General features: G+C 40.7%; 1 protein-coding gene across 3 annotated transcripts in view; it reads right to left on the reverse strand.

Annotated features, from left to right (window-relative positions):
- Window positions 1–428: 428 nt before the first annotated feature.
- The window catches only part of PTPN3 (protein tyrosine phosphatase non-receptor type 3), a 259,615-nt gene continuing 238,202 nt past the window's right edge, over window positions 429–21,841 (reverse strand). For all 3 annotated transcript variants that reach the window (XM_075585952.1, XM_075585951.1, XM_075585953.1), the window contains 4 exons: window positions 20,554–20,682; window positions 6,667–6,812; window positions 4,834–4,969; window positions 429–3,459 (listed from right to left, as the gene is read on the reverse strand). In XM_075585952.1, the coding sequence (XP_075442067.1) occupies window positions 3,382–3,459; window positions 4,834–4,969; window positions 6,667–6,812; window positions 20,554–20,682 (489 nt within the window). In that variant the 3' untranslated portion in view covers window positions 429–3,381. The remainder of the gene's footprint in view (window positions 3,460–4,833; window positions 4,970–6,666; window positions 6,813–20,553; window positions 20,683–21,841) is intronic.

Consider the following 21,841-nt stretch of genomic DNA (forward strand, 5'->3'; position numbering starts at 1 on the left):
TTTAAAGAATTTAAATTACTTTTCAAAATCCTTTTCTTGTTTCTAACTAATGTTTATTATAAAAAAAATCTGAAATTCAAATGATGGTTTTTTTAAACAAAATAGAGCCATCACAATACAATCTTAAGACCTTCTTAAAAAACATTGATGATTTTATATTCTATAAGCTGAGCTTTCCATATAAGTATCTAAAATGTGTGAACATAACTGTGTGAATACATTGAGTATCCTTGCTCAATGCATCCACAGCTAATTATTCCATGTATTAGTATTTTTTTTAATGTAGTCATATAAATATATGCAAAACATATACTAAAAAATATGTCTAAATAGCTTTAGACATATATGTATATGTATTTCAAATTAATCCCTTATTTACAAATGCTAAACTGCTATAAATTTAGAACACTAGTAAAAAAAAAAAAAAATTATATATATCTCAATAAGTTACATATATAGAATTGAGGTCACGTTGAGATCATTGGAATTCTCAGCCTTTGTTTTCCTCTTTGAAATGAAACATAGACAAGCCTGCCAAAGGTGGGATTACCTCTCAATGGATAAATGGTTTCTTGTTCATTTACGATTAGAAGAGAAGTGTTTGAATCAGCTTATCTGCACAAATCCTTAGCTGAGAAAAGAATAAAGAAAATCCTGTCATAGCTACACAAGGATGTGATTCTTTAGGATAATTTGGAAACAGCATTGCTGTGGCAAAAGAAAAATGATCGTCAGATAATCAGTGGTCAAGTAATAGTGGGTGCCACTCGGCAAAATTTGTATTTTAATAACAAACCTAAAGTTATGTCTTGGTAAAAGAAAATATGTATTTCAAGAAGAGTATTTTTTCTGCGCTGTGGCATAAATACACCACAAATCTGTCAAAAGTGGGTCTACAAACTAGGCCCTTTGTTAAACAAACTTGTGTTCTGTCTTCAAGCACAGGACCACTACATTTTAACAGCACTTCAACTAGTGCTAATAATGCAACACAACACAGTTTGGATTAAATGCAAATAAATCTGAACACATTTATCTAATACTCAACATAAAAAGGTGCACTGAGTCATGAATTATCAACATGATTAAATTATAATGATTTACAAATGGAGATGTGCAAAATTCTTGCTGAAGTTCATGAATCAACCTAAATTTGCAGGTGAGTTCTCGAGAAAAAGGTCACGAAAAACAGAAATCTTAGCAAAAAAGAATTCCCCAAGCATTAAAAGTCCAGTGTGCAAGGTCACATAGCCATTTTCTGTATACAGTGCCATTTTCGCTACATTCTGGAGACTGTGAGTGCTCATTTGCATGTCATTACCTAGAATTCCTAGCTGCACTGGAAGAATTGTATGCTAAGAGATAATGGGGAACAGCAGGCTTGCAGACACGTCAGCAAATATGCTCACAAGTGGTATTTTTATTTGCCGGAAACAAGTTTGAAATTCTGGCACATTTCGGGCAAAATTTCAAACAATGTAAAATGTGTCCAAAATGCACCCATTAAAAGGAAACACAATTCACGAAGCAAGTTTGAAGACATTTGTACATCTCTCTTTACAAATATATGTTAGGATATACGGAAGAAAACTCCCAAAGTGAGAACAATCCTGCTTTTACATGCAGTCTCTTGTTGACAGCTTGCTTTTATTTACTGTAATTTAGAAGTGGAAGTCCCATAAATTATTTTGATGAAGTGCAGAATATCAAAGAATTTTTACAGCTAATCTATCTTGATAGCTACTGTATTTTATTTTTTCTTTATTGCCAATTCTCCTAAGTAATCGAAGCTGCAACCAACTTGAATAACTTGAACATACCTGAGCAATGATTGCTTCATTACCTTATGCAAAAATACAGATGTCACATGTTCTCTTGGCCATAGCAGCATGACATGTGTTAATATGCTGTGCAGGCTCTTACATTGAATACTGTTGTAAATTTGCACTATGTTGTGATTATGATTGTGATATATTGTAATGGCCACAATTCTATGTTTTGTACAACAAGACCTGTAATCATCTAACATGAATATCTGGAGAGAGAGAAAAAAACAACCACACAGTCAACTAACTCGTGTGCATCAAAAATAAATAAATGTAAATGAATATTTGCAACAAAGTCTCCCAACTGCAAAACAGTGTGTAATTATTTGAAGTATATCTACAGGTTTGAAGCATCTTACGGCCCATTCTACTTGGAGAATAAAACCTAAACTCTGCTGAGGCTTGCCTCAAATGTTGATTTTGTACAATTCCCAACCCACTGCTGACTTACCCACAGTAATAACATACAGGAATGGTATTAGCATCAGAATATCTCTACTACACTTTGTGGATGAGTGTATCTAGGCCCCCAAGACCAGATTTTAGGAATGAACATTGAATTACAAAGTAGACGTTTGCACTTTTCTTAAATACGAATGTGTGATCAGCTGGTTATCCCTAAACATGGCCTGATTGGGGGTGTCCCAAGGAGAGGGTTGAGAGACATAGTTATGAAGCATTTGAGGGCATTAGGAGTTGACAGTGGAGACGGCCAGCTATAAATATAGAGAGGAGCTCATTTTGCCTCTCTAAACCAAAGACAATGTAGATAGTTAGCAACGCACAGCTACAGTATACTCAGTGTTGTTTTTATTGCACCATGATCAGTTTCAGGGTTAAGCTACTGTAAACATGAACTACAGCTTTAAATTAATATGAACATTGAGCAAGTATGTTATCCCCATATTCATTTAGAGAAAATAGGAAAAATACAACAAAAAATAGATACTGTAGATATAGTTCAGTTTATACTATCAAATTGTCTTTAAATAACTTTAGACTGGTTTTAGCAATGCATTGTGTGTAAAACTGACATGCTTATGGTCATAGATAAAGGAGGTCACAATTATTGGCCTGATTATTTTTTTAAAAGATATGTCTTATTTCTTGGCACTGTGTTTGAAAATCATCCAAGTGTAAAAATATCATGATATGGCTAAACAATAATTTTACGTTTTGGTTCTTCTGTTTCTTTTTCAATAGAACATGTCTGATCATGCTGAAAATATAGTAAAAATTCTCAATATCTGTAGAACATGAAACATTAGGAACATAATATTTTCCCAAGAAAAAAATCATGTTTAAGGCAAAAGAAGGTATAAAATAGTGTACCTGTGATTATTTATTTTCTATGTGTGTACAATATGTGCAAAAATGATTTTATACACATCTCTAGACACATATACATGACACATTATATATACATTTGATATGTACATAACTTATAAATCCTTTACAGACATTTAAAGTGCCACAGAGGTGCTCAACTCTCGCTGATTTTTCAGATATCTTGCTGTTTTGTGGAAGCCCATTAAGCATCAAGAAATAAATTGCATCAACTAGAAAGCAGTGGTCGAACTAAGCAGTCTTTGTAAACACGAAGAATAGCTTCACAAACAAACTTGTATTGACTCTGTGAAAGTAAGAAAAACAAGTAAAAAAGTAAGTAAATAGTAAAAACAAAAAAAAAACAGTCATTACAGTAGCCTTGTTATGATGAAAAAACGTAAAATACAACTGACCCTTATTAATGGTGTTGGTTTAGTTGAGAAATGCCAAATCTTAAAATTTGTCCGGCAAACAGTCAACGTCTGATCTCTTGCAAAAATAGTATTACTTATATAACATAGCCATATAAATAAGGTGCAGTACAATACTTTAGATATACCTAGGGTGACCAGATTTTCAAATGTAAAAGCCGGGACACATTAAAAAATATTTTGAAAACAAATTAAATCACAAACTGATTCCCCCCCCCTTTTGCTTTCCTCCCTCAACCCCCAATCCTCTCTCCTCCCTCTACCCCCCATTCTCTCTTCTCCCTCTGTCCCCATCCTTTGTCCTCTCTCCTCCCTCTACTCCATCCTCTCTCCTCCCTCCCCAGTCACTCTCCTCCCCTCCCTCATCCGCTCTCCTCCCTCTCCCCACCCTCTCTCCTCCGTCTCCATCCCCTCCATCCTCTGGTCCTCCCCCTCCATCCTCTCCTCACATATCCTCTCTCCTTCCTCCTCACTCATATCCTCTCTCATCTCTTCCTACCACTCTCTCCATCCTCCCCCTCCCTCCATCCTCTTCTCCACCCTCATCCTCTCTCCTTCCTCCCTCCCATATCCTCTATCCCCCCCCCCCACATCCTCCCTCCCACCCCAGCCTCTCCCACCCCAGCCTCTCTCGCACCCCAGCCTATCTCCTCCTTCTCCCCCTATTCTCTCCTCTTCCCTCCATCCTCTCAGCTACAGCTGCTCTAATGTCATCTTCCCAGTGCTCCGCCGCCGGCATCCTCCTCTGATCTCATCCAACCTCCGCTCTCCTGCTACCGGCCCAAACCGGGAGGACACTGGACACTCATTAATAACCGGGACATTTTGACAATTGTTGGGACCCCAGGACATCTTATTAAAAACTGGGACGTCTGGTCACCGTAGATATACCTTTTGTAATTATTCTCATCGCTTATTAGTAAAGCGTCAACATATTCCACAGCGCGGTACAATGGGGACACAGAGATTTTATTACATAATGACAATCATGTACAGTATGGATAGTCCTTTTTCTTGGCTCCTAAGTTACCTTGTCTTCCTATGGCCTTTATTCAGAAAGCTCTGAAGCCATCTCTCTCTCTATCTCCACACACATAATATTTTGGGAAAGTGCAACAATTAATTTTCACACAAGCGTTTTCCCATATGCTTTGTAGTGATCGGAAATATGCAAATCCTGACATGAAAAGTAATTCTAGGGAATAAATAGGTTATAATATGCCATATGCAGATGTTTTCTTGCTTACTGATGTTTGAACCATCATAGCACGCTGGTCTCGCATTTGTCTCACAATGTCTAATGGATAAACCGGTTGATTTTGTTCTATGAGGCACATGGCTGTTTCCATGGTAACCAGTACACCAGTACGACCAATTCCAGCACTGTAAAAGAAAAGAAATACATAACAGTGAGGTTTTGATTGAATATCAAATAAAAAAGAAAATACACTCTGCTCAAGGGGGTGCTAGCACTTTAAATATTAATAGAGGTGCTTGATCCAAAAGAGACAATATATATTTAAAAAAGAAAAAAAAGTATGATCATAGTGCACAAGGCAACGCCCAAGCTATTGTGCTCTAAGAGTGTACTTTTTTCTTTTGGAAATAAATTTGATTGAAAATATTATGCTTTGCAAAAAAGGCAATAAAACACAGAGCACATCTATGTGTTTCTAAGTATGTAATTCTCACGAATCAGCACCTAGATCACATTTCTAAAACAAGACCCTCATAGTGCTTGTCTGGCCTTGACCAGGGGCCTTGGTTCCAGCATCCAATGGCCTCTGTTGTTTTTGTGATCTGACAATCCTTCTTTTATCCCACCTAACAGTAACCAAGTAACTACATACAGTAAATACTATTTGTTTATTTATAAAATGTTTTACCAGGAAGTAATACATTGAGAGTTACCTCTCATTTTCAGGTATGTCCTGGGCCCATTATATATAAGACATTGCATGCACAGTAAGAGATAATATATATTATAGGCGTATGTAACTGTTACAGGCCAGATTAAAATATTACACAGCTTGAGTTTTGAAAGCACTTAGATTTGCTACAGCACCTTAAAGATCACATAGTGGTCTTTTCAGTGAATATAATGTAGCCTGTACACCTGAAGCGGGACCACTCAAATAATACCACCACTGCATTGAGAAATTGCGTGTGCAGGATGTAAATGAGATTTTAAAATGTTATAATCTTATTAAGAATTTAGTTATTGAAAGCAGAATCCTGATTATTATTTTTTTTATTGTGACTTAGAAAGGTAGACCACCCTGATTTCCAGGACGGCCCCTGTGAATATGCATTAATAAGACAAATTTGACAAAACCTAACTAAATAGACAGGAAAAATAAATATTGAAACCTTTTTGTAAAATATTGTACCCCAGAAGTGACCCTTCAGGTAAAAGTGAAACTGGCAGATAAATGTAAATATATTTGAGTGACAGGAGTAAGGATCCCTTGACTATACCACATCACAGAAGCCACACAGTTGATTTATAATGTGGAGTAAAAAAAAACATAAAAATATACAATGATTATATACACAATTAGCCATATTAATGAAGTGGTGCTATCCCAGAAGACACTTGTATATAAATGGTCCCTCAGTATTCTATAGGGACTGGAAGGTGTCTTATGGAATAGCACAGCTTAGTAAACATGCGTCTGTATTGCCTATAGCAGGGAGACGGGCAAAGATTAAAATGTAAGGTGTTGAAACAAAAAACAGGTGCAACACAGTGGCTGGGTTTATTTGGCAGGTTACACATACTGTAGATACTGTATGCATTGAGGTGGTTTAATGATTGCATATTATTAACACTAATGGCCGTTAAAGTTAACACCAGGTTGTCTTAGAAATCAGATATGCCGTAATGCGGCATTAGTGAGCTTTGAAGATACCCGTTCATGGTTAACGAGACATTAACTTAAATTAAGGTCATGTTAAGTCAATAATTGAGCTTTGTGATCGGTCCTTAAGAGTTCTAGTGTGAATAATACGAGTGTGAAAAATAATTTTATGTGCATATTGTTTTACTTAATATTTTGACAAAACAACATATAAATTACCTGCAGTGAACTAGGGCTGGTTGATTCTCCACTCTTTTTTGCCTCACACATTTTACGAACTCTAAGAAATCTGAAGAATCATCCGGTACTCCGTGATCCGGCCATGCAACATATTGCAGATGAGTAACTGGAAACTCTTCCCCTGTCTAAAAAAAATCCATAATACTATCAGCATGGCTGAATACATATTTAGTACTCAACACACCTGCACCTTTATGTACTGTAATAGATGAAGTATATTCTCACAGATTTTCCTAACTTCTTTATAAGATAGGAAACAAATAGAAAGGCTGAACTGTTTAGTGAACAAGGTCCACATTCTTAATAATTGCAAAAATTTGAATTATCAACATTTTTGTTTCATTGCCAGATGTTGCCCATGTTTTCTTTCTTATTTCCTTCCTTCTTTAGACATGCATTTGATCTGTACCTCTTAAATTCCTTTCTCCCCTTTTTACTCAGAATTTCTCCAAAACTCTCCTTGTTCCTTCTAAATTATTGTTGTAATTTGTATCTTATAAAAACAATAATTGTTTGTTCTTGTATAACGCAGACACAGTCCCTGCCCTGTAGAGCTTACAATCTTTGTTTTCGGTGCTTGAGGCACAGGGAGATAAAGTGACTTGCCCAAGGTCACAAGGAGCTGACACTGAGAATTGAACCAGGCTCCCCTGCTCAGTGCCAGTCAGTGTCTTTACTCACTGAGCCGCTCCTTCTCCCAGTGAGATCTGGTTATCACTCACTTCGCCCTTGCTCCCAATGTCGTGGTTATCTTTCCACTCTCCACTATTCTGGTCTTCTTCCTCTGTCACACACTTTATTAAAATAAATAAGAAATTGACATGGGTTCCCTCATAACCAGCAACAGAATTAAAACTATAGGTTAACAATATAGCTGCTCTGGTAGAATAGCTATATGATGTGCTATTCCACAAGGCACTTTCCTGCACCAGAAGACATAGTATGGCACATTCAAGTGAGTGTCGCCAAAGATAACATCTAGTAGAGCACCACTTCGGAAATATGGCCCACAGTATTTACTTTAAAGTCTCTCAAAAACCGTCACCTGTTTACGACATAATATTCTGTCTCCAGGACATACTTGAAAACAAGATGCAACTCAATATATTTTGTGCTTGGTAAATTATTTTTATAAATAAATAAGTTACAAGGATAAAAACAATTGATCTTAATTTGCATGACTGTTATTGTTTTCCCATTTGTATATTACCTTCTTTATGCCCAGAACTGCATAACTGTTTGGCTCCTAGGAATAGGCTACAGACAGATTCTTTTAGGTTTTGACATGAACATATTTAGAATACATAAGCCTCTGTATTCTTTTTCTCTCTTCTTTCCATAACATTGTTCAATTTATAACTATGTATATACTTTTGCTCACAAAAATCTAATTAATATTATTAATGGTAGTATCATGGAAACTATAATGCAAATGTGGTGCAATTCTGGAGCAAAAAAAGAGAGCATTATATGTATCGAAGCTGAAAAGGCAAGTTAGATCAATACAATTTTTTCTTTGATACAGTACATTTAATGCAGTTTATTTGCCTCAGAACTGCACCATTTTCCCTTTGATACATAGGCCCCTAAAAGTAAGGTACCAGTAACACGCAAAGTTATACTGTAAAAAAAATATTTGGAAGAATGCTATACTGTAGATCTGGAAGGTAAGACTGTTTTTCTTTTCAGTTTACCTTAAATCATTATTTTTGACATTGTTTGGAAGTATACCCTAGGATATAATAATATTTACAATTATATGTAAACATATAACAAAAAGTGTAATCCCCGTAAACAGATATTTAAAATATATTATTATTTAACAACGCTCTAGATATTTTGATTATTCCTACTGTAATTTTTTTAGGCTAAGCGTTCTACAAATAAAAGTGGTGTAAATGGGGAGCCCTGTCTGGTAATATTTGTGATAGCAAATGGGATTGAAATACACATATAGCAGGAATTATGCAACTCTATATTCAGTAGTAGCAGAATACTGTACCTGTATAAAGATTCAACCTGGGTTAGAAAATTAGGGCCAAAATCAAAATGATCAGGGTACAGAAAAAGAAGGACCAACTGACCCTGCAGCCAATGACAGCAACAGAAGAATGAGTACTGTTAAAGATGCAACTTCAATTAGGTTGGTATTTTTTTACCTTTTGTTTTATCAACAAGGTCACTTTCAATCCTATAGAAACTATTAGGCTTGACAGTACTATGCATTTGTTACTGAAAAAGAAGAACTTTTTTAGGCATAGCAAAATACAGAATATTACTTTCACAGGTGAATTCAAAATAGCTTGATATCCTACATTCTGGTACTTGCACCAGGATTCTGAGTGGCTTTAATCAACCTAGCACAGGACCCAAGTCCATTATAAACGTTTTTCTTTTTAAACAATACAACATATTATTCCTTAAAATATTGGATGAATAATTAAAAAGTTACTTCTTCATCCGGCTTCATCCCTAGGAGAAATACATTTTTTTTTTTTAGAAATATTTGCTAGGATATTTCTACAGTTTACTAGAACTCTCAAGTGCACCTTTTGCCAAATCAAACATGAATGCCAGTATTTCTAACCTACACTGTAACGCTGTTTCATTGCAAGACTTTGATCCAGTACATTTAACCAAAAATGCATTCTGGGTCACAGCAGTCCTGTATTGATATGGGAGGCTTGACCAACCAGGATTTTACTACAGTCTCAAGGCATGAATGTACCTTCCTCTACCATACTATCCATCCTCCAGTTAATTCTGTAACTTCTTTTAACACACCCAGGCACTGCCTAATGCGGCAAGCTTCTGGCAGCTTCCGAAGGGCACACACCATTTGCTGTATGGGCACTGAACATTCAAACTAGAAACACTATTTCTATCTGCTGACCTGGCTTGATCAAATGCCCTGGACACCACTTCCTTGTCATAGCCTTTATCTAGATTTTTTTTGAGCAAGAATCTGGCCTTGCTGTAAGAAGCCTAGTTCCAACGAACAGTTTTTTTTTAATCCTAAGAAACTGACTCCTAGGTATGTTGCCCAACAATTTATGATGGTGGTTACTTGAGGCATGCAACTATTTACTCTTACTGCCTTAAAATGAGTTTTAGTCTGTATTTTGGAATCACCAGCTACCACAAAGAGCTCCAAATCCAGGAATGTAATACATGTAGGATGAGTAACAAAGGTAAACTTGAGTCCCATATCGTTTTCATTGAAGGAGGACATGATCCCCAACAATGCCTCCACGTCAAGTACATCTGCGTTTCCCCAAAGGCGGGCAGCCTGATGGAGCTCCCCAAGAGCTGCTCCCCTCTGCACAGGACCATCATGCTAAGGGTTAACATTTGCTTGTACTTTGTGGAACGTCAACCCCACCCACTGGAATGTTAATGAGCAAAGAGGACACAAAGAACTTTTTGTTCACAGCTGCATTGAAAATCAACCACCCCAGTGTACATCTGCGTTGCCCCAAAGGTGGACAGCCTTTGGCGCAGCCGAAGGGCAGCCAAAGGGTGTGAGACATTCGCTGCTGTTTGGTGATGTTAAATCTATTTTAAATTGGAAAATCACAAGCCCTTTATCCCCTGTACCCAATTTTCCAACTCTATCTGTCCATGAAATGTCTGTGAATTGACTGTTTAACCCTGTTCTTTTAATGTAACCAGGAATTTTTATAACTCTTTGCCCAGGACATACTTGAAAATGAGAGGTAACTCTCAATGGATTACTTCCTGGCAAAACATTTTTATAAATAAATAAAACCAGACAAGAATGATATCGTCAATGAAATGACCATAGAACACCAGGACCACCCCCCCTGCCTGGCATTGTTCCAGACATGGAGGTCCTCCCACAACCCCATGTACAAATTCGCATAGCTGGGGGCGAACGTAGTGCCCATGGCTGTTCCACATGTCGGTAAATATAAAATGTGTTCAAAAAGAAAATAATTATGTTGTAAAACAAACTCAATACTTGATAATAAAAAGTCTCTGTGTATGGTATAGAATGGTCAAGCTCCAGAAAATGTCTGGCTGCATTGAGACTCTTAAGATGTTCGATACATGAATACAATGACAAAAAGTTGCATGTGCCAGATCGATATGTATTTTTCCAATATATCTCGAAGGTAGAATCAATGATGTGCAGTGTGTCCCTCAGATAGGATCTGAGCCTAGTGACATAAGGTTGTAAAAATAAGTCCCCATATCGTGACACGCTGGATGACTTTAACTCAACCCCAACACAATGGGCCTCCCTGGAGGATTGGTCAAGCATTTATGTACTTTAGAAAGGTGGTACAAAAACGGTATTCTGGGATGCCCAATATACCCTGTACAAAAACTGGAACTCCAGTTCAGTGATAATACCCAGGTCCCTTGCTTGCAAGAGGTGCCCACAATGTAATATTTGGAAATCTCTAGTCAGATCATTGGCCAACAATCGGGGTATGTCCTAAATCAGTATAAGTGCTTCGTGAATATAAACCACCCTATCTTGCACCACAATGACCCCCCCAACCCGTCTGATGACAATGTGATCCAAGCCTTTGAACTCCCTCAGAGCCACTAATTCATCCCCAGATAAATTCTTCCTATTACGAGATGGTTTAGAGCAAAGTTTTCTACATCCTGTAACACTGGTGTATAAAATATGTCTATGAAAATAGGAAGGTATAAAGACATGTACAATATCTGTACATATCTGTAAATATCTTAAATAGGAGAACTTATAGTGTCAGGCCTATGACAGGAGGTCAAAGTGTTCAGAAAGGTGCAATGAAAATTAAGACTCCATAGGTGTGAGGATTTGCCATCCTGGCGGCCGCAGACCGTCTCATTACCTCAACAAACCTTCCGTGACGGACACTCAGGATGCGCGGTCTAGTGGCCCCCCTACGCCCGCGCATCTTGCGTGGTCTGATTCCCCTTCTGCGGATTTGGTCCACGCCCCCCGCCCTGATGCACGACGGGTGTGTTCGTCCAGCCTCCTTGCTGACGTGCGGTCCAAGCCCCGCCCCAGCTCTGGTGATGGACAGGACCGGCGTGGAAGTGATGCCCCCTGACCTCCGTGACACGCGTGAGTCGGCGCGCGATTGTCCCCACCCCCTCTTGCTCAAAGGACATTCAGAACCGGCGTGGGAGTGACGCGCGTGCCAAGCTAAGCCCCCTGATGCGCGCCAGCGGTTTCGTCCCCATCCCCGATTAGGCTGCATCATAGGGCACAGATTAACACACATTCCCAGCTAACTCAAACTCCCACACCCACCACCGTGATGAATATATATTTCTGTCAACCAAAGAGCTACTGAACATGGCAATTGCATACAACAAGAGACAGGGGGTGCCCAATGCTACATCCCATTGACAAAACATACTGTATATGATGAAAAGTATAAAGTAAAATACTTCAATAATAATAATAATATTAAATACTTGGTTATTTGGTTAACCCTTTGGCCAAAGCGTCATAGGGCACACCTGTGTGCACCAGCAGCCTATTGGTGCCCACTTCCTGGTTCCGCCCTGGCTGGCCATTGGAGGCTCTGCCTTTATATACCTTCAGTCTGCTTTCACTCTTTGCTGAGCATAGTCTTGTGTGAAGCCGTGCCTTCCTGCATTCCAGTTCCTGTGACCCTGCCTTGCCTTGCTGATTAACCTCTTGTTGCTTGACCCTGCTTGTCTTTTGGATTCCGCACCTCTCCTCTCCGGATCCGGCTACGAACGACCATTCTCCTGTCTCCAGTCCTGACCTTGGCTGAGTACTCAAACGATTCGATATTCTCCTATCCTGAACCTGGCTACGTACCCCGACAATCCGATTCTCTCCAATCCTGAACCTGGCTATATATATAATACTAAGTGCACAAATTAAAACATTAAACAATAAAATATAGTAACAGTTGCTGCCTAAGTGTTACGCTATACACAGTAGCAATATATAGGGGAAAAGGGGGAAACACAGGCGCAAAATGTTAACTAAACAGTAAAAATATGAGCATTTGTAGACTGGGGATAATAATGGAATCCTTGATTTGGTTCTCTGAAATAAAGAATGGAAAGAGACAGAATATGGTGAAGTACGTTTTTGTATTTGTTACTGCGCAAAAGTAGATTGCTACTTACAAAGTAGCAGAAGTTTTGGGCATATAGGATATAAAATCCTCTCCGTCCTGCTGCCAGGAGTTGCGGTCTGTTTCCTCTCCATGTGGGACGCCGAGATCCTCCGTGGTGTGGTTCCTCCATCTGCAGCTACCTTCCTGATCTCCCAGGTTTCTCCTCTGGTCCCGCGAGACTTCAGTGGTGACGTCACTCAGTCAAAATTTTAACCGGAGCGCCGGGAGTAATGTCCAAGGAACATGAATGTTATTGTAACAGGGGAGTTATCCCTGGTCAGGTAATGTGCCTCTAATCCAGCAGTGTGGTGGTTAACTGCTGGTAGTCAATTAACAAACACCATCTGCCTGATTAGTTGGCTTAGAAAAGTATGTCTTTTGAGACAGGAAGTGAGACTCCTTTGCTCACACCTGAGCTGAACTTTGGAGACAGAGCAGAGATTCCTTAGTCCACAACTGGGCTGAACCAAGGAAGGGACACTTGTCTTGAGCCCTGCCAGAAGAAATAGCAGAGCTGCTTTCAAGACACAGGGGAAACTTCTAAACCTGAATGCTGACACACCCTGAGGAAAAGGGAGCTGAACCAGGGACAGAGAAGATTTTCCCTCCAAACCACAAGGAACAGATAAGACTTTTATTTACAAGACTTTTTATATCTGTTCATTTCATGCTATATGTTTGGGGCTGGGAGACATGCTTATCTAAGGCACTTGTGAACCGCATAGTTTTTCACAAGAAATACTCCCAAGTGAATAGAAGCTTTGTTTACCCCTTGTTTGGATGGTTTCCTGTTGTTAAGGAAAAGGTGCAATTAAAGGCTTATTGAATTTCACCCTAATCAGTCTCCCTTGCATACCTATGTGAGCGTCCGCCTACAGTTATCAGGGAGGGAATAAACTAAATTTCAAATTTTGGGGATAGGGAGAGCTAAGAGAATGATCAAAAGCCTCCACCCGACGCATTTCGTCCTGGTACTAGGACTTCATCTGGGGAATTAGTCTGTGTGACTGGCTGAATTTGATATTCAGTTTATTCCCTAGCTGCAGACGGAGGAACCACACCACGGAGGATCTCGGCGTCCCACGTGGAGAGGAAACAGACCGCAACTCCAGGCAGCAGGACGGAGAGGATTTTATATCCTATATGCCCAAAACTTCTGCTACTTTGTAAGTAGCGATCTACTTTTGTGCAGTAACAAATACAAAAACGTACTTCACCAAGGATTCCATTGTTATCCCCAGTCTACAAATGCTCATATTTTAACTGTTTAGTTAACATTTTGCACCTGTGTTTCCCCCTTTTCCTATATATATATACAGGTAAACCCCGTTATAGCGCGGTCCTCGGGGTCCACCTCGAGACCACCACGTTAGTAACGGGGTCGCGCTAATTGTAAAAAAAAAATGGCCGCCACGCGCCTGATCGGGAGGGAGGGAGTGAGGAGGGAAGGAAGGACGAGGCCTGCACAACATGCGGCCCGTCTGGCCTCTCTGTGGGGCCCGCGATGACTCTGGCCGGGCACCAGTTAATTAAATAAATTTTAAAAAAAAGTTTTAAAAAACGGCGGCGATTCATCCCTCCTCCCAGCCCCCTCCCTCTCGCCTCCCTCCCTCTCGCCTCCCTGTGTGTGTGTGTGTAAAACGGGCTGGTGGGGGTGTGTGTGTGAAAAACAGGCTGGTGGGGGGGTGGGCTGCTGACATGTGAGGGGGGGGTGGGCTGGTGACATTTGAGGGGGGGTGGGCTGCTGACATGTGAGGGGGGGGTGGGCTGCTGACATGTGAGGGGGGGTGGGCTGCTGACATGTGAGGGGGGGTGGGCTGCTGACATGTGAGGGGGGGTGGGCTGCTGACATGTGAGGGGGGGTGGGCTGCTGACATGTGAGGGGGGGGGGTGGGCTGCTGACATGTGAGGGGGGTGGGCTGCTGACATGTGAGGGGAGGGTGGGCTGCTGACATGTGAGGGGGTGGGCTGCTGACATGTGAGGGGGGGGTGGGCTGCTGATATGTGAGGGGGGGTGGGCTGCTGACATGTGAGGGGGGGTGGGCTGCTGACATGTGAGCGGGGGTGGGCTGCTGACATGTGAGGGGGGTGGACTGCTGACATGTGAGGGGGGGTGGACTGCTGACATGTGAGGGGGGGGTGGGCTGCTGACATGTGAGGGGGGGGTGGGCTGCTGACATGTGAGGGGGGGTGGGCTGCTGACATGTAAGGGGGGGTGGGCTGCTGACATGTGAGGGGAGGGGTGGGCTGCTGACATGTGAGTGTATTGTGAGAGCTGAGTGCTATGAGAGCTGTGTGCTGTGAGCAGTGTGCTGTGAGCAGTGTGCAGTGAGCAGTGTGTGCAGTGAGTGCTGGGAGTGTCTGGTGTGTGCAGTGTGCAGTGGGAGTGTGTGCAGTGGGAGTGTGTGCAGTGGGAGTGTGTGCAGTGGGAGTGTTTGCAGTGGGAGTGTGTGCAGTGGGAGTGTGTGCAGTGGGAGTGTGTGCAGTGGGAGTGTGCAGTGGGAGTGTGTGCAGTGGGAGTGTGTGCGTGCAGTGGGAGTGTGTGCGTGCAGTGGGAGTGTGAGTGTGGTGGGAGTGTGTGCATGCGGTGGGAGTATGTGCGTGCAGTGGGAGTGTGTGTGTGCAGTGGGAGTGTGTGCGTGCAGTGGGAGTGTGTGCGTGCGGTGGGAGTGTGTGCGTGCGGTGGGAGTGTGTGCGTGCAGTGGGAGTGTGTGCGTGCAGTGGGAGTGTGTGCGTGCAGTGGGAGTGTGTGCGTGCAGTGTAGAGTGTGTGCAGTATGTGCAGTGTAGAGTGTGTGCTGGGAGTGTGTGCAGTGAGTGCTGGGAGTGTGTGCAGTGTGCTGTGCGCAGTGTGTGTGCAGTGAGCAGTGTGCAGTGTGTGCAGGGTGCAGTGTATGCAGCGAGAGTGTGTGCAGTGAGAGTGTGTGCAGTGTGCAGTGTGTGAAGTGAGAGTGTGTGCAGTGAGAGTGTGTGCAGTGAGTGTGTGCAGTGAGAGTGTGTGCAGTGAGAGTGTGTGCAGTGAGAGAGTGTGCAGTGAGAGAGTGTGCAGTGTGCAGTGTGTGCAGTGTGTGCAGTGTGCAGTGTGTGCAGTGAGCAGTGTGCGCAGTGAGCAGTGAGCAGTGTGCGCAGTGAGAGTGTGTGCAGTGAGAGTGTGTGAGCAGTGTGCAGGGAGCAGTGTGTGCAGTGTGCGCAGTGAGCAGTGTGTGCAGTGTGCGCAGTGAGCAGTGTGCGCAGTGAGCAGTGTGTGCAGTGAGCAGTGTGAGCAGTGTGAGCAGTGTGTGCAGTGAGCAGTGTGTGCAGTGAGCAGTGTGTGCAGTGAGCAGTGTGTGCAGTGAGCTGTGTGTGCAGTGAGAGTGTGTGAGCAGTGTGCAGGGAGCAGTGTGTGCAGTGTGTGCAGTGTGCAAAAATTTTTTTTTTTTTAATTTAAATTAAAAAAAAAACAAAAAAACGGGAGCCACGTGAAAACCGCGTTATAACCGATTCGCGTTATAATGGGGTTTACCTGTATATATATATATATATATATATATATATATATATATATTATGACACACAGAAATATCGCTCAACACTTAAATAGATTGTGTCCAAAACGCCTGTAAATAAGTCCTGTATTGTAAGACTAAACAGTGGTGCTAAAGGTTAAATAAATATGGAAACAATAGAGGAAAAGCAACCTTTAAATAGCACACGGACATAGATGGAAGTGTAACAAAAGAAATTTATTAAAGTGAATAAAACAGGGGATAAAGTTAAAAGGTGGGGGGGGGGGGGGGCTCAGCACTACCTAGACAATGTGGACCTGGAGGCAAGGGTCTAAGTTAAGATCCAAAGTAAGACATATACAGGGTACAGGTGGCTTTGTCTAAGCACACCTGAGTGACAATCAACCTGCACTGAGATCTTGTGACCACATATAAAATTATTATACCATATAATTGATGCAATGGTTACATGTTGTGGGTACACAAGTTGTAAAGGTAACAGAGTGAAAAATACTTCACCGCAGAGTAAGTAGATGTCACAGACAGAAAGGTAGGTCAAAACTCCATGTCAGGTGGGAGTGGGAGTCTTGCTGAGGGGGGCCCCTACCTTTTTCCACCTGACATGTATTTGCCCAGGAGGATGGTCAGTGGATCTGGGTCTAATGTGAGGCTAGTTACCTCTCGGATTAAAGTTTGAATAGAAAGCCAAAATTTTGGGATTTTTGGGCATGACCACCAAATGTGGGCCATGTCTCCTCTCTGTCCACAGCCTCTCCAACATAGATCTGAGGCCAGGGGGTAGATTTGCTTTCATCTAACTGGGGTAAGATACCAGTGGAACATGATTTTGTAGATATTCTCTTTTGTCGTGGTACAGATGGAAGTTCCTGAAGCAGCGTCCCATATATCCTCCCAGTCTTCTCTATCTATGTCTATACTCAGTTCCGCCGCCCACTTGGACATGTAGTCGTGAGTGGAGGGGCCTGCTGATCTCTCCATACCAGCGTATATGTTAGAGATCAATGCTGTTTGATGTGTACAAGTTCGGCAGAGCCTCTCAAAGTTGGTGAGGGGAGGATACTCAAATTTTGGTGACAATTTTTGGAGAAAATTTCTAATTTGGAGATACTTAAATGGGCTCAATTCTGGGGCCTCGTGTTTTGTTCGTAATTCTTGGAAGTTCAGCAGCCTTCCATCGCTCAATAGGTCGGCGACCACCCTAACCCCCTTCAGATGGAAGTAGTCGAACTGTTTTGGTTCACATCCTGGTGCTATTTAAAGGTTGCTTTTTCTCTGTTGTTTCCATATATATATATATATATATATATATATATATATATATATATATATATATATATATATATATATATATAGCAAATGGAAATATTACTGTATGCTCAAGTGCTGTGGGCTGGGTCATAATGGTGAAAGGCGGTGTTGCAGACCTGTCTAAGACATGCAGATGAGCATACAGTAATATTTCCATTTGCTATATGCTTTGCTGTGGAGGGGTTTTGTCACTTTTATACCCATCATAACTTAACTAAGTATGGTAAACCCCATCCTCATTGCTACATTGCATAGCCAGTTAACCAACCCCACACTGATGAGACCCATTAAGGTCGAAACAGCTGTCTGTGGGTGGGTTTACTGGCTATGTATCTTAACCCTGTCTGTGCTCAAAGCTGTGTCCATGTAGCAAGCTTAAGCCTATAGGGAACCATGTTAAAAATGGTTTAAAAGCAAAAGGTGACACTGTGTGCTCATTTGCATTTCATTTCCCAGAATCCCTTGCTGCAGTTGAAGTGCTGTGTGCTGGGTGATAATGGTGAAAGGCGGGGTTTCAGACCTGTCTAAGACATGCAAATGAGCATACTATAATATTTCCATTTGCTATATGCTTTGCTGTGGAGGGTTTTTGTCACTTTTTTTTACCCACCATAACCTATCTATCTATCTCTCTATATCTATCCATATCTAGTGCCCCTGGCTATAGCCTTCTACTGGCCTCAACATAAAAGTCCTGATAGGAACAGGCAGTGTTGGGGTTAATCTCCTGCCTTGAATGGGTACTATGTTGCCTTATCCAGGGGCAGGCCTAAACCGTCATTTGGAGTGTCATACCTGGGTCACATGTATATGGTAGGATGCCTGTCAGTACCTGGACCTGCCCTGTTATGGGGCAGGGTTACAAGTCCTTCCCCTGGGTATAAAAGCTGACACTCCACCAAATTGAGTGTGATGATTATGGAACACTGTGATACCCTTTTCCCTATCAGAGCGTTAAGGCGATTGAGAGGGGCTCATGGGGCCTCAAGCCCTGTGGGTCTGCTCCAGGGCTGGAGGACGATCATGCTGTTGTACAATACAACTGCTGTTGGACCAACTATGGTGTGTGCTTATTGGAACGGAGTATTGCCTGTGGGGACCGTCCTGCATCAAGCAGGATCCTCATGGGATGGAGGCGCTGCACAGTAAGAACTACAAGAAAGCCTGCCCTGTTGCTGCTCCCAAACTCCCACCGCGGAGAAACTCAGACCTCCTGAACCAAAAGGTGAGCTACAGTACCCAGGGAAACACCAATGTAGTGGCAAGATCTTCCGTGGCAGGGGGGGAACAGGCGCTAAATTTGGAGGCGCTGCTAAGATGAGCAACAGGGGCAGCAAAGTATGCCTGGGAAACCCGCGGTAGTCACGGGAGACCAGGACTAATACCAGGGATCAATATCGTCAGACAGAACACGAGAGTTTATATAAAAATAATAAAACCTTCTCTAAGATCATTGCTGATGTCTTTCCTCCTTGGCATTGTGTTAACACACACCTGAATGCTCCAGACCAGCAAACTGCTAAAACTTCAGCTTTTACAGAGGTGGTCACACTTGCTGATGATCAATTAATCAAGGGCATTTGATTAGTAGCACCTGTCTGCTACTTAGCATCTTAATTCCTATCTAAGCAGTAAGGGTATACAGGCATACCCCGCATTAACGTACGCAATGGGACCGGAGCATGTATGTAAAGCAAAAATGTACTTAAAGTGAAGCACTACCTTTTCCCACTTATCGATACATGTACTGTATTGCAAGCCTCATATACGTGCATAACTGATGTAAATAACACATTTGTAACAGGCTCTATAGTCTCCTCCCTTGCACACAGCTTCGGTACAGGTAGGGAGCTGGTATTGCTGTTCAGGACGTGCTGACAGGCGCATGCGTGAGCTGCCGTTTGCCTATTGGGCTATATGTCCTTACTCGCGAGTGTACTTAAAGTGAGTGTCCTTAAACCGGGGTATGCCTGTACTTAGTTTTTCACACATAGCTTTTCCATTTTGGCTTTATTTTTGTTATATTAATCATGACACGGTGTAATATGTCATGTGTTGCTGTTCATCTGAGGTTGTATTTACCTAATTTTAAGACCTGCTAAGAAACAGATGATTGTTATTACTGTATGTACTGATATGTAAAACCATAGAATTCAAAGAGGGAGTACTTTCTTTTTCACACAACTGTAGTGTCAGACACTATGGGCAAATGTGCTGTAAATTATTGACTCCCATCACTACATTGTCCACTGGATTAAGAGCCCAAAACTAAGCATACCCATTACCAGCCAACAGACTTCTACTATTTCATCTTTAGATATGTAAAATTATTGCAAGGATTTATCCCTCAGTGACATTTGCACATGCAGCCATGTGGCCTAAAAAGGCTTAAGAAAATTGAATTATTGCTTGAGTCAAATAATATCAGTACACTATTGTTGAGCCAACACTCCATAAGCTACAACTAACTATGCATTAAGGGATCTGTCCTGTCCCAATCTGTTTCTTCCTCTATCATTTTTCAAGTGAGAAAAAAAAATGCTATTTTTTATTTAAAACTCTGAAGCCTTGAACCACTTTTTACTTTTTAAATTATAATTTTTTTTTTGCTTTTTAAACTTTGTTATACATAGTAGTGACACATATATACTATGTTCTTATATTCCCATAATCTGATATTTGGTGCCATTCAAATTAACCACACTTAGGCCATGTTAACTCTTTAGCTATTCTTATCCATTTCATTTTAAAAAGAGAACGGTTGGCAATTGTGTGCATTTAGTATTAATGATATTCATTGTACCACATAAACTCAATCCAATATTGGGAGGGCCTTAATGTTTTTTCAAGGAAGACTGAACAACTGAAGTGCTTATCTTAACTACACATACAAAAAACACCTAAAGGGTATTCAACATCAGCCGGACTTACCTCAATATTTGTTACAATCATTTCTCTAAAGATATAAGCGATCGTACAGTCTTCTGACTGACATTTCACCCGAAAGTTTCCATACTCCATCACGTCTGGAGGATCGGGCCAGTACTGTTGGCATTTAGTCTACAGAAAGAAAAACATTCCACCGTTGTTGGCTTACATTTTTATCTCATTAGTATCTATTAATACTTTGTTTTATATATATATATATATATATATATATATATATATATATATATATATATATAAAATATCTTTTTACACTACAATGAAAAAGCTTTGAAACATTACACTTTGTAAACTTTAAAATGTAAATTGTGAGCTCTCTTAAAAATAAATAAATAAAAATATATATATACATACAGTATATACACGCCTTTTTAATTGTTTCAAATAAAAATTATAATGCTGAACATAATTAAATTAGACATACTTATAAAATACAACGATAAAGCAATAAATAGCCTGTTTCCCAAGATATTTACATAGTAAACTAAAAAACAAAAAACAAAATGGCAATTACCAAATTAAAACTGAACAACAATTTTTTAATTGTTACATAGTTACATACTGTAGTTACATAGTAGATGAGGTTAAAAAAAAGACATGCGTCCATCAAGTTCAACCTATGCTAAATTTAGACGACAGATACTTTATCCTAGATTTGTACTTACAGTATATTAATCCAGAGGAAGGCTAACAAAAAAACTTCAGTGAAATATCATATAATTATATCTCATAGAGGAAAAATAAATTCCTTCCTGACTCCAATTCCAATAATTGGAAATCAGATTACTCCCTGGATCAACATCCTTTCCATATTTACTTATTTGGTATATCCCTGTATAACTTTAGTTTCTAAAAAGATGTCCAACCTTTTTTTTTTTTTTAAATCGATTGTATCTGCCATCACAGTCTCCATGGGTAATGCATTCCACATTTTTACTGTCCTTACTTTAAATAACCTTTTCCTTTGTTTCTGGTGAAATCTCCTTTCTTCCAACCTGAAGGAATTACCCTGTGTCCTTTGTACTGCCATTGGGAAGAATACTTATTTTGAAAGCTCCTTGTACTGTCCCTGAATATATTTGTATATAGTTATCATATCACCTCTTAGACACCTCTTTTCTAATGTAAATAAATCTAATTTAGCTAGCCTCTCCTCATAAACCAGATTGTCTGTTACATGAGAGAATTGCTTGTGCAGAATCCACTTGAGAAACTGTCTTTGATATGGATATAGTATATATCAGTATTGGCTGCACCTGAATACACATTCCAT

This window comes from Ascaphus truei, chromosome 2 (assembly GCF_040206685.1).
Source record: "Ascaphus truei isolate aAscTru1 chromosome 2, aAscTru1.hap1, whole genome shotgun sequence".
In the NCBI taxonomy this organism is placed as follows: domain Eukaryota; kingdom Metazoa; phylum Chordata; class Amphibia; order Anura; family Ascaphidae; genus Ascaphus; species Ascaphus truei.